General features: G+C 39.2%; 1 protein-coding gene across 2 annotated transcripts in view; it reads right to left on the bottom strand.

Annotated features, from left to right (window-relative positions):
* Window positions 1-10,011, bottom strand: part of grip2b (glutamate receptor interacting protein 2b) — a 200,801-nt gene extending 190,790 nt beyond the window's left edge. For both annotated transcript variants that reach the window (XM_037532362.1, XM_037532363.1), the window contains exon 1: window positions 9,793-10,011. In XM_037532362.1, coding sequence (XP_037388259.1) covers window positions 9,793-9,928 — 136 coding nt within the window. In that variant the 5' untranslated portion in view covers window positions 9,929-10,011. The remainder of the gene's footprint in view (window positions 1-9,792) is intronic.
* Window positions 10,012-13,909: the final 3,898 nt, after the last annotated feature.

The following is a 13,909-nucleotide window of genomic DNA, read 5'->3' as shown; positions in this document are numbered from 1 at the left end:
CACCAATGTGTGCAGTGTGGCAGAGTGACCTATGCTGCTGAAAGAGGCCACTGATATCTAGGGACACCACCGCCATAAAAGGGTGTAACTGATCTGAAACAATGTTTAAGTAGGTGGCGCGTCACACTGACATCCACATGAAGGCTTAACATCACCCAGAGCAACACACTCCTTCCACCACCTTGTCTTCAACCCACAGTGCATCCTGGTGCCATCACTTCCCCAGTTAAACGGACTGGACTAGTTGACTTTCCTCTTTTGTCCAATTAAAGTCCAATTAAAGCAATTTACAGGGGTTAGCATGGGCACTCTGATGCCACACGTATCATGAACAAGAAAAAAGTAACATGAAAAGGACTGGGTGGTCTGTCCCTCTGATTGGTCAGGTTGAAGCTCAGGTTTGATTGTTCAAAGAGCTGTTTATGATCCAAAATCCAGAGTCTGAAGGTTACATACACTCACCCATGAAAGTAAGTTGAGGTGGAGAGAGCAATGTTTTTGGTTTTACAGGGAAATCTTTTCTTCAGTATACCATAAAGATCACTAGGCAGCAAGCTTTCATGTTACATGCTAGTTATAGCGATTGTTAGCTAGAGTTAGGTCATATTTTTACCTGCCTTGCTGAAGATGAGATTGTATTGACGTTAAATTGATATTGTATTGACGTTAAATAAAAAGCAGGCTTAAATGTACGCTAGATCTGTTCTGTCAACAAGAATCATTTACACTTACCAATTAAATGTTGAATGCTAATGCTTTGTTTAAATTATTAATATTGTTGTAGTACTAATAAAACTAATAAGAACTACACTATAAGAATACAGAATTTAATAATTTAAGTTTCTATTTTACTGCCATTTGTCTTTCGCAATAGCTTATTAAACTGAAATAGAATCATCAAAACACAAACTGATTGATTTTATTTTAAAATGAAATATTTTTAGTTTTGTACTTAAATAATAACACAACTTTGGAAAAATGCAAAGATGAAAAATGATAAAAATTTAACATAAATGATACATTGAGTAAAACTATGACAAATAGCTTAGGGTGTCTTACCTCCGGTAGGGTGGTATTTTCTTTTTTGTGCTGTAAACAGCAAACTGGCTGCTGTTATTGCCTATTTTACCCATCTTTGTGCAGGTTTATGCATCCTCTGTTTTAATAATTCTTTATACGCATTATTATTATAAATATTTGTGCCGTGACATCCCTTTCACCACAGAAAAAAACAAAGATAAATGTGTGAAAGAAGGAAAAAAGGGGGATATGAATGATGTCAAAAGCTGCACACTGACATGCTTCGCATTTGTGGCAGTTGGAAATATTGTTCTGCTAGAAATGGTGGTGAGTGCGAGACTGTCTACAAAAAGAGATTACTGTCTAGACAGTGAGATGAGGCTGTGCTAAACAAGAACAGCTGCCATATTTAACACACAAAAAAGGCCATTTGTACACAAAGAACTGTGTACATGAACTAGCATCACAAAACAGTGCCATTTAGACCAACTTTGTTATTCATTTCAAAATAGGACTGTTTGTTTGTACTGTGGATTTAATGTCATCACAGTATAATCCAGACTTCTTTCTTTAGCTGCCACATAAGGCAGCCCTCACACCATATGGTGACCAAGGTGGCCTAGTAGGGTATCACTGGTTTCCTGCAAAGAAGGCTCTCTTATAGTCACAGTACACTGAATAAAAGCACTGTGACATAAGGCAAAAAGTGTACTAAAAAAGTCCTAATATACCCTAACATATATGTTGAGGATACTGTCTAGCAAATGTCCTGTATGTGAACATGGGGATGTTCCTGGTATTAACAATGTACTAATATCACTAACAGTCAGCGTTTTGTGACTTCACAGTATAAATGTTTAATGTTTCAATCATAAGCTTTTGTCATTTTTATAGTTATTAGAATGGCATTAGGGGTGCTAATCTTTTGCATCCTATGTGGACAGAATAGAGTGTATTGTTTTCTATGCATTTCCAAAAGCAAAACAAATTTTAAAACGTCAGCTTGAGTTAATATAAGTAATAAACTTAACCAATCTTCATTTATTTCATTTTAAGCCAAAATGGCCATTACCGAAGTACTGCTTGTCTGATGAGGACAGTATCAGTGTCTGGATCAATACACATATAGTATATTCTGATTATGCAAGTGGATTATTTTACATACAACCTGTTCAGAAATTTGTAGCTACATAATCACTATTTTGACTGAGATTTGACATACACACACACACACACACACATTTTATATATTTATTTATATATATATATATATATATATATATATATACACACACACACACACACACACACACACATGTATCATCCCTCCAAACAACTACTTTGCAGGAGACAACTTTAAAGGAGAAGAAAAAAAGAACATGCAAGTCAATGGAACCAGATTTATTTCCAAGTAATTTGGGTTTCTTTTGGTTCAGTCATTATGAATTTTACCCATAATATTAAAAGCTACTATTAAACGCATTCTTTACTGTTGTGTCTGATCCACTCATACCAGCACAACACAAAGACACCACCATCACCACATTACTGCAGTGCTGAGAATGATCCACCACCCAAATATTACCTGCTCTGTGGGGGTCCTGACCACTGAAGAACAGGGTAAAAGGGGGCTAGTAAAGTATGCAGAGAAACAGATGGACTACAGTCTGTAACCGTGGAACTACAAAGTGCACCTATAAAGTAAGTGGAGCTGATAAAATGGACAATGAGGATAGAAACAAGAAAGTGGTCATAATGTTATGCCTGATCGGTGAATATACAGTATATGTTTCTCTCCTTATATGAAAGATTCCTTTTCCTCTGCGAAAACATGGTCTCAATGTGAGCAACACAGCAAACGAAAGTGAACCTAGCAAGCACACCCGGCCAAGCTCATCTCTCTGTTGACACGTCTGTCGTTTGAGAGCAAATAAGAAGTGGGCTTTTCAAGTTAAGCTCCAGTGAACAACACCAGTGTGTTGATAATAAATTATCAAAGGAAGAACCGTAAGCTTTTGAGTTGCATTAGTAAAGAAGGTGGCAAATGAGATGAAACAAATCGTTCACAGCTGGTGCGTTATTGAACTCTCACAGGAAACAGATTTTTCAACATCAATCCAGTAGGATAGCTCAACAAGTCTTTCATGTCTATTGCTGCCCCAACCAGACGACTGGCACAGTTTGCTCAGCTTTGACTTTGTCTTTCATGCCTTAACACTCTCCCTGAACTTTGCTTCTGTATTTTTGTAGCAAATGAAATTGTCTTGCACTCTCTCAATATTCATAATTCACACAAAATCATAGTGGCAATGTGGCAGTGGAAAGTGAGCCAGCATTTTTTGCCTTGCCTTCAAAACTATGCTCTACTTACAGCTTTGGCCTCGGAGAGAAGAATATGTTGTTTATCATGTCACTTTGTGTCTTGTAAAAGTGCATAAAAAGGTCTATGGGATAGGAAATTGGAGGAAAAACAGCATAATTACATAGCAATGAATATTCAAACTAGGGTAATTAAGAGCAGACTCTATTGCTTCTATGTTAATCAGCTTCTATAGTAGCCGGCGCAATATACTGCATGAAAAGAGTACCTCAAGGACATGAATATACAAAATAATTGTTGTAATAAGGGAGTCAAGGAAGGAGACAGATGAAGAAAAAGAGTGAAGAGAGATGATGAGAAAGTGGGTGGGAAAAAAAGCATGTGCTCTGACCTAATTTCACTTCACACAGGCTGGATACGGCTAGTTAGGACAGAATTATACAGTCAAGTACTTGCAAATGAGTCTATATTCAGAACTGCTAAGAGATGAGACATACCTAACAGCTTTTCTCAATATGCTTGCTCAGAGTAGCAACAACTGCACGGCAGTGCTTCTCCAGCAGCCAGATAAATCATGAAAGGCATTACTCTACAAAAAAGTGTCCTTGTATTTTAAAATGTGTTCCAAACATCTTTACCTTTGGAGTGACTGATAAGGAAAATGGGAGGAGTGGAAAAAAAGCAAACAAAAGATAATCGGTTTGCTTGCACTTCCCAGTCGCTGCAAACATTTGTCATTTCACATTTGCCATAATCTCTTTTCCAAACTCTCCCCACAAATCTCACTGACGTCCCCAGTCTCTCCAAGACATGTCTTTGCTGTTTATGACCCCTCCCCACCACCGCTGCTGCCAAAAAGAAGAAAAATACGTATTTTCATGTTGAGACGATTGGCGTGACACACTTTAGAATGGGGATGAATGTAGCGACAGATGACAAAACCACAGCCAACATTGCAGATGTTGGCATTTCTCGTCTTTCTCTCTCTGTCTGCTGTGCTTATAAAATATTCAACATGCAGGAACCCTGCGTAGGGGCTCCATGGCTATAGACGGAGCATGTTTGAACAGTAAATGAAAGAAGCATGGTCTCGCTTTTGCCCTCCTACAGAACCAGATCCACACAGACATATAGTCAACGGCCCTGTGTCTGAGGAAACTACAAAGAGGCATCATCACACTTATGCCATGTCTAATGTGGGTCAGCAGAGTCTCAGGGGCCTTCAGGTTTTCACCAAACTTACCACACTCTCAACCCAAACAGCAGGCTAATCTACTTTTGAAGGATGTGGATGAAAGGAGCCCTGATATACTGTCCAACCAATCAACACCCATGTCTCGTTCTCCTACCCTTCATGTGGCATGAAGTGTAGACCATGTATATGAATGTTGAACACTAATGATCTTACCAAGCTTGGTAAGTATGTGTCTTTCTTAATTCTCATTTTAAACCTGAAAAGCACTTTGAAAACTGAGAAAAACAAATAAAAGGCTGTGATATATCTCACCAACTTCACATTGCAGACAATATGTGGACTTTTTGTTTCTTCCTCTCTTGTTTTAGGACATAGCCTCTTCCCTGAAGTTTGTGTTCAGAAGAGCTCAGATTTGACCTGAATGGTGTACAAACTGCCCCATATCTGATTCAGGACTGTCGTACAACAAAAAAACAAGTGTTGATTTGAGCACAATTAGTGAATCAGCTTTGGTACATGACAAGCGCTCAGTTATACTTTATTTGCATATCATTTGCAATGGACACACCCATATACATATTATTCACATGAAGCACACCCTAATTAAATTAAATGAACCTTATTAGTCCCACAACAGGGAAATTTCACCTCCGCATTTAACCCATCCGTGAAGTGAAACACCACATACAGACTAGTGAACACACACACTAGGGGGCAGTGAGCACACTTGCCCGAAGCGGTGGGCAGCCCAATCCGCAGCGCCCGGGGAGCAGTTGGGGGTTAGGTGTCTTGCTCAAGGACACCTCAGTCATGTGCTGTTGGCTCTGGGGATCAAACCGGCGACCTTCCGGTCACAAGGCTGGTTCCCTAACCTCCAGCCCATGACTGCCCATGTGGATGTTTTGATAGTAAGCCAATTAGACAGTGTTTACCAGGCTCATGAGCCAGTGGTTGTTCTCATAGGGGTAGTTTGGGGTCAAGCAGGAGATATACTGCCCCTACTACTGGCCAGAGATGAAATAGATAGTATTAAAATTACAATGATTAATGATTATCATTGTTATTTTCTATTTTTAATGTCATTATTGACATTAAAATCATTGTCAATAACATAAGTAATCATTAAACAATTTAAATGTTATGGTCAAATTTGCATGCACCTCTATCACACAGGACTTTGTTTGTATATATATTCCAAAGATGAAACTGACAAATAACAAAACTGTCTGTGAAATCTGCAGTTATTTAAATGATCAGATTTGACTGTACACAGCTTTGGTGAGTCCTCAAACTCAAGGCCTTTTTATTCTCACTGAAAGTAGCTTCCTAACTCTAATTATCCCACTGGTTTGTGCTCTTATGAGTGCATGGCTGGTCTTCAACTGTCTTGCTGTCTAAATAGTAAAAGGCTGCCACATAGTGTGTGAGATTTTGTATATTGAAAAATGTTCAATATCTAATAATATCTATAAATATATTTACAGATATTTATCTCCTTGGCCTGTTTTCTGATCTCTGGCAAACATGTAGCACATGAGAAACTGTAGCAATCTCTTTCCCTGTGCCAAATATTTCCAGTACTAGATATATGATGGAGTAGTATGTGAGAGAAAAACATTACCCAGCTTGTATGAAGGTATGACTTGCCTAACAATTCCTGTATCAGAAATCTAAAGTTTTAGAAGTGATACAAAGTAAAGGGCTCAAACAGAAACACCAGAAACATCTTTGTATGAAGTTTGAGAGCAGCTCCTTGCTTCCCTGGTGTACCACACCTTTGTAAAAAGATTCAGAAGGGTATATATTTAGCCCCCTTTTCAAGAGCTCTGGGTGATCATTCCCTCTCTGTGCCTCACTCATCACACTAACTTGATACAAGTTACAAGATGGCACCCATTTTTAGCCTCTTGCTAGCTGTAACACGATCTATTTTAATGCAGACTGAGCTCTTCTATTACTAGAAATTAGGAAGCATTTGTTGCTCTTAAACACAGCCTTTGCCATGATGAAAGCTTAAAGCTATCATCAGGTCTGGCACAGTGGGCTATTAGCACGACAGCTACCTAATCAACAAAGGGATGACTAAAAACTTGCTCACACTGTAATGTTGGAACGTATCAGGGTGCATTTGTTGTGTTCTGAATATTAAATAGATTAAATTTAGCCAACAGCAAAATCTCCATGAAAAAAAATGCAATTGCAATCATTGACAAATGTGCAGCTCATATTTTCATTGACATGTATGCATTTTGTAGACCCTCTTATGTAGAGACATTTGCAATTCAATCAGGTTACATATGTAGCAAGTGCAGCATTGGGATTCTTGCTCAAAGACCCTTATTGGTCTAGTGTGCTGTGCTTGCCTGGGCAGGGAATCGAACCCCAGTCTACAATTTGGAGTGCAATTACCCACTATGCTACAAGGTCAATGAAAAACAGTCTGTTGCTGAATGAAAAAGATCCAACAGGAGCATAATATGGCACCTGAATGAACCTCTAAGAAGTAATAGCTTGAAGTTTCAGACTGTGACAACAATGCAGACTATTCCTCAGTGTATATTCATTCATACACTTGACTAGTAAGAGTCAATATCTTACAGTGACCTCACTGTACAAGGTTGACATGGTGAACATTACGAAACATGGCAGTTTGACCCCGGTTTAAGTCCTCTTGGACTGTGCATGAAGATCTGACTAAAAATGACCTGCTTTCTCCAGCTATATCCAGACCCACTTGATGCAGTTATAAATTCTCTTATATCTCATTATTACTGATACCTAATTACACTTTACTGTTCATAATTATATACTGCCGCTGGAGAGGAAGGCAGCCTCCCCCGGGAATAAAAGTGAAAAGCTCATTAAACAGTTCGCAAGCCTCAGGGACCATGGAATATGTTAAGCCGGGTTCGGAATTGTTCTGAATAACATGAAATGTGACACGGTGTAATCTATTTGAAAGTCAGTTGGAATTTGAAATGAAAGAACCGATTGCAATTCAACGTCTTATTTGTCTGTACATTATGACACAACAGGGTGCCTTATTCTGGTCATGGTACTTTAGATGTGATTAGGTTTGAAGAACATAACCAATGTAAACAAGGACCATGTAGGCTATTGCAATGGAATAAAGCACAAAAAATCTATAATTTTATGGGACATGCCTGACGCAAAATTAGTTACCAGTCAAAAACAAAAACCTTGTAAAATTCAAAGCTTATTATTCAATAACTATGCACACTTCAACGCAAACTGGCCGAGCTATTCTTAGGTTATAGAAGTGTGTAATAAAACGTTGGGCCCTCCCCAGGGACCCTGGACATGTAAGAGGATAAAGTTCAAACCAGATTTTAAAAAAAGCTAGACAAAGGTGTTAAGTGATGTCTACAATGGGGAATTCTGCCCATTAAAGGGGGAATTCTGCCCATTTTTCAATTAAACTGTTAAAATGTAAACATTCAAGTCAAAGTTTATTTATATGGGACTTTTAACAACAGGCGATGTCTGTTGTCTGTCAAAATCTGGGTCCGATGGCAACGGTGGCAAGAAATACTCCCTAAGAGCAAGAGGAAGAAACCTTGAGAGAAACCAAGACTCAAAATGGGAATCCATCCTCCTCTGGTCGACACTAGATAGCAAACAAAGCTATTCAGAGAGGTCTGATGTGAGATTTTAGAGAAACTCAGAATTGTTCACAGTGGTGCTGATAGGAACCAGACATCTGAAGAGTTTAATGCGTCTAAAAGCTACCTATTAGAAAGTTACTGAATACGCTGCCTGAGGCCTGAGACATTGTTTTACAGTAGTTTTGAGAAGATTTTGGCTGAAAATGTCTTTTTTAAAAACACATTCTTGGTGGAGGGGTACATGCAGGGCACTGGGCAAAATAGTCCCCACATTATAATTAAATTATAATTTACTATCATCAACATTACATATAAAAACTCAGAAGACTTGTGTGAGTTCACTGGTGGGTTTATATGGTAAATAAATAGCTATATTTGTGTTGTAAGCATTGTAACCCTTGGTTCCCATCACCACCACTGTAAAGAAATCTGAGTCAATAAATTTCTCTAAAATTAAGCATTTTACATCAAACCACTCTGAATGACTTTGCCTATATGATACTGACTGATTTCTAGAGAATTTTTTAAAATCAGTGTAATTCCCCTTCAATGTAAAGAGATTCTATTATTATAATTTTGGAGCATTTATACTGATCCATTCACGTTGAAATCGTCACACAGTGCAACCTGCTGTGTTCAAATGACAGGAAAAAATGGGGATACATGTTTTTTTGTTTGGTTGGTTTTTTGACAGTGACAGCAGCTTGAGCATGAAATGGAAGTGGTATAACTCCAAAGATGAGATCAGACGTGTTTAGGGTGGTTGAATAAGAGCAACCGTAAGTAAAGATGTTAATGAAAATGAATCCACCTGTGCGGAGACCACCAGCAGAGGCCATCACGAGTGCCATCACTCTTCTGTTTGAACATCTGCTCATGGAAGTTGATCCAAGAGCTCATGTGAGAATAACTTGAGTAACTTCATCAAGCTCCCTTAGAGATTTGGTAATGCGTCTGATAATTGTCGTCTAAGTTCTCTGTTGAAAAGGCTGTCAGTACTATTCATAAATCTGAGAAGAAAGATCGACTGATACGGATCAGATCCTTTACCCAAGTTTTTGTGGCATCACTTAATTGAATCCTTCTGGAACCTAATGAGTTTGGATGTAGTGAAGATAAATGTGCTCACAACGCTCACAACAAAAAGACTAAAGTGTGGTAATTATGCCTTATTTTCTCCAGCATGCTGTACTGGGATCAAGCAGAAACATGAGCCCCATCAAATATTTAAACCTTAAGAAGTGAAAAAAAAATCAATTTTGCTCAAATCAATGGAATCGCTTTAAGATAGCTGTGCTCTTTGCGGCATTAAGTTTAAGTGTGTCACCACAAATTCAGCGCTCCCTTCCACCCTGAGGGATCAGGGAGGCTGATAATGACTGAAACCAGCCTGAGAAAGAGGGAGAGAGGGAGAGAAGAAAAAAGAAAGCGAGAGAAAGAGAGAATGTTTCACCCTGCACCTCTTCAGGCACATCACCGAACACCACAGGTCACAGTTATTATTTAAAGCGTGCCGGAATAATGAAGAGGGGATTAGGGTAGGGGGGAGTGAAAAAGGAAGCAACACAAAAAGTGAGTGAGAGAGAGAGAAAGAGAAAGACGGAGACAAAGTTTGCCCAGGGTGGTCTTACCACTGATGCAGAGGCTCAGGGAGCAGAGGCTTTCCTCACAGGTCTCGGGGCTCTCCGCCTCCCACTGAAAGCCCCTCTCCCTCTTCCTGGGGGACATCCGTCTCACCACGTTCAACACCCGGTTCACTCTGTCCATCCTGCTCTCTTTTTTTTTTTCCCAGGGCACCCTCTTCTTCCCTCACTTCCCCCGATCGCATTAGACGTGCCGAGTCGGCTAAACAAACGAGCGCAAGGAACAGGCACCGGCTGCCTCGTCCCTTTTTTTTTTCAAGCCACAAGAGCGAAAGAGGAAGGAGGGGGTGAAAAAAAAAACCTAAAAATTTACCCAGCACACTCCTCTCTTGCTGTGAAGCTGTATCCCACTGCTTCTCTGGCACAACTAGCAGCCTAGTGATCAGGTTTTTTTTTTTTTTTTCGTTTTTACCTCCCTCCTCTCTCTCTTGCTCTCTCTACTCTTGCCATCTCTAGCTGTAATCCTTTTTTGTGAAGGGCCTCTCTAATCAGCTAATACTATCTCATTATTATTGGGAGAGTGAGAGAGGAGGTTGACCCCAATATGTGCGAGGGCCAGGCCAACCGCTTTGAAGTGGCCACAGTGCGGGGTAACGAGGTCCACCAGGGCAGATCATTGTATTGCATGGGATATACTGACAGGATAGAAGGACTGGGCACTCCACATCATTCCCGCTGAGGTAACTTACCCCCTTGATTCTTAAACATGAAAAGACAGTAAGTGTCAAGGCATTGGAGTTAAAAGGGAATACCACAGATTTTTTAATGTTTCTTCATAACATTCATTAAGATATACATTTAGTTTGATTTGATGGCATCATTTTAGAGAAACATTCAGAATTGTTCACAGTGATGGAGCTGCATGTCTGATGCATCTGACGCCTTCAAAAGCTTCCCCACAGAACATTATTATGTGAGATGGTTACAAATACGTTGCTGGAGACATTTTTGCCACAGCAGGAAACCGTCTGAGCCTTTTAGGTCTCCAGAGAAGGCCTAATGATTAATGTGAAATAAAGTCTAATTTTTGCTTCATTGTTATTTAAAATCATCTTCATGCTTGTCAGACTGATATATAGGTACATACACACAAGTGAGCTCTCCCACTGGACTTCAGGACCTGAAATGAAGACTTTGTGTCAGACTGACCACTAACATAATTAGGACCAATTAGTGAACCAAACCTCTTACATTTTGTAGTACTGGAATCATTTTTTTGAGAAAAAAGGTCACTGTAGGCCTTCTAGAACTGGATATGAGTGTTAACCAGTACAATGCGTTTTAATAAGTTGTTAGAAATGGAAAACTGCAGCATCTCTGTGCCAGAGCTCTTTATTGAAAGTCACTGACAGCAACAATGTGAAATACATATCTCAAGCTTCAAATAAAACATGGAATGTCTTTTACAAGCATCAAATGTAATCTAGAGTGGCCAAAAAATATTGTGAATCAGCGTTAGCATAGCACTAACGTACCACTAGAATCCCATAGGGATGCTAGCAGAAATTGGCATTATTGTAACAGTATTGATATTTAAGGCCTGAACTGAAGACTTAGCTGTAGTACAGTTTACCACTGTTTTTACAAAAGTTTGTGCTAACCTCTTAAATGTATTTTTAAACTGTATGCACTGCAGAGATGTGCAGGATTATATTTTGTTTTGGTTGTATGTAGATATCGGGACCTCTGGTTCCCATCACCATCGCTGCAAAGAAATCAGTGTTGCTAAGTTTCTATAAAATGAGTTATTTCACATTAAACCTGAATAACTCTGTTTATATCTCAACAACCAAATAATACAGAAAAAAAAGGAAGGAATTCCTCTTAAATAGAAATCAAAACATTCCCATGTTTTAATATAAATTCCCCAACAAAATGACAAAAATGGAGATACAAGAGACATGAAAAATTGAGATATTTTCTTCTGATAGCAAGCATATGCATGTCTGCTTTATCTAACAAACATATGTATAGTATTTGTATAACTGAAATATGTAAACTTCAAATTCCTAAACATGTGCCCGCTCATCTAGCCTATAAAATACATTGTCATATTTAGAGCTCGGAATATAATTGTGGCAGTAGATGGCATGTAATTAAACCAACTGAATATACCAATGACGTTGCCGCACCAAAGGCGACGTCACGTCTACTGAAATAGCGCGCCGTCAGAGTCTAAATGCAAAAGCTAATCTCTTGTAATTCCTTTTGTTTTTTGGCAGTTCCGTGGGAATTCCCATCTCTCAGAGTAATAGCGCATTAGCAGTCCCTCTTCACGCCGCCTCGCTCCCTGCGTCCCACCCACACATCAGACAAAAGCCAACAAGCATAGAGTTAAAAGTGACACGGAGGAGAAAGAACTCTTTAAAGCTGCTATTAGCATTATTATATGGTCTAGAGGCTGGGAAGCCACCCACAGGAGACTGTTCTAATCCAACAAAGTGCCTAGTCATATGCTGCACAAACTTTATTACTCACTGCCCACAGCACGGAAAAATCACAATGGGAAAGTGACTAAACCCCAACTGACTTATAGAACAACAGTTGCCAAACATTTGCTTTCTGGGCCGTTTTATGTGGTCTGTAATGTATTGATGCTTTGGTCATTTTTGGCCTATTTTGCAGGGCCACCTACCCTATCACTCACAATCTTGCAATCCTACCAAGGCAGAATTTTAGAAGAACGTGGCTGCCCTGCAGCTTTGTGGAGGTGCTGAGCGGCACACTTAGCTACAGTGTGCATTCCAGCAGAACTTCATACACCTCATAAATTTGGTCTTGCAATCTTCTATACCAATGGCTCTCAACCTTCTCCTCAGGCTCCCCTGAGATGTTCCACATTTTTTCAGCAACTTGGAACACATAGTGTTGAAGGAAAATGTGAAGTTTCTGGGGGCCCTGAGGACCAGGCTAGGACCCACTGCTCTGTACATTCAAAATGCAGTTCCAACTAGCACACAAATGATCAAAATATCAAAAAATGTATTCTTCTGAATCATCTGTAGATCAGGGTTACTACAATCCTGGAGGGACAGATGGAGCATTATGTGTAATATTTTGATTGACACACCTCTCAGCCCATTACAATTATCATGAAATGCAACTCCTTCTGTCAAGTGAAGGGAAAAACTTTCAGAAAACCCTCCTCTGAACAAACCTGCAGTAAGAATGACAGTGGTTGTAAATTAGTCTAGACTAGATTATTATTATGTGATTCCTCAGATTATAAAACAAAAATATGTTGGAAAAGTGTTACGGAGGAACATATAATGTCTGACTCATTTGATCCTGATCATCTGGAAGGTGGTGCTGTCTTTATTTCATTCCTGTAGCTGAAAAAGTTTTGGTTTAACTTGTGACCAAACTTACAGTTCACTGACGAAACTATTAACAGATTTACTTACACTGGATCTAAGGTAAGCCTTATCTGGGATGCTGTAATCATTTTAATGTGATTAATAATAATAAATAATATGCAAATAAATACATTTACAAAAAAGATTGAGATCGGTTAGCTCACTAATTAAACAGGACTGTACAGTGCTCTTTGTATTGTTTTATTAAAGGCTGTTGAAAAGATTCGAGTCTTTCTCAGCATCTAACATTGCTCTTAACTCCAGTGCTAGCTTTAGCATTAGCTCAGGTACCTTTCTTAGCTAAAACGTTCTCCTTATTAGTCATGGAGACCTGCTGCTTTAACGTCAAGTGTCTAACTTATTTCACTGGTTTGATTAATATAAACATGGTTTCCAGAATCCATTTTTGTTTGCTTCAAATTGGCCAGCAGTATTGTTCATTCAAATTCAATTTGTTCTCAGATACAAATGTCTTCACTCAGCATCCAGGCAGCCAGAACCGAAAGTTTTAAAAGACATAGCAAGAGTAATTGAAAGAATGTTGCAAATGGCTGGTTTCCAGGTTTAGAAGGTATGTTAGAGCAGGGAAAACTTTGATGGACTCCAGCCCTTAGTTCCCCACCTCTGCTGTAGACCACTGGTGGGTAATTAGGTAACACACTAACAGAGCTGTTCATCTGCAAAGTTAGTCATTCTGATCCTGGTTAGGGAATCACAGAGAATAATGGCACATGACAGTAATTTCAATA

Source organism: Pygocentrus nattereri, chromosome 21 (assembly GCF_015220715.1).
Source record: "Pygocentrus nattereri isolate fPygNat1 chromosome 21, fPygNat1.pri, whole genome shotgun sequence".
NCBI classification, from domain to species: domain Eukaryota; kingdom Metazoa; phylum Chordata; class Actinopteri; order Characiformes; family Serrasalmidae; genus Pygocentrus; species Pygocentrus nattereri.
This window is presented reverse-complemented; position numbering and strand designations above follow the sequence as displayed.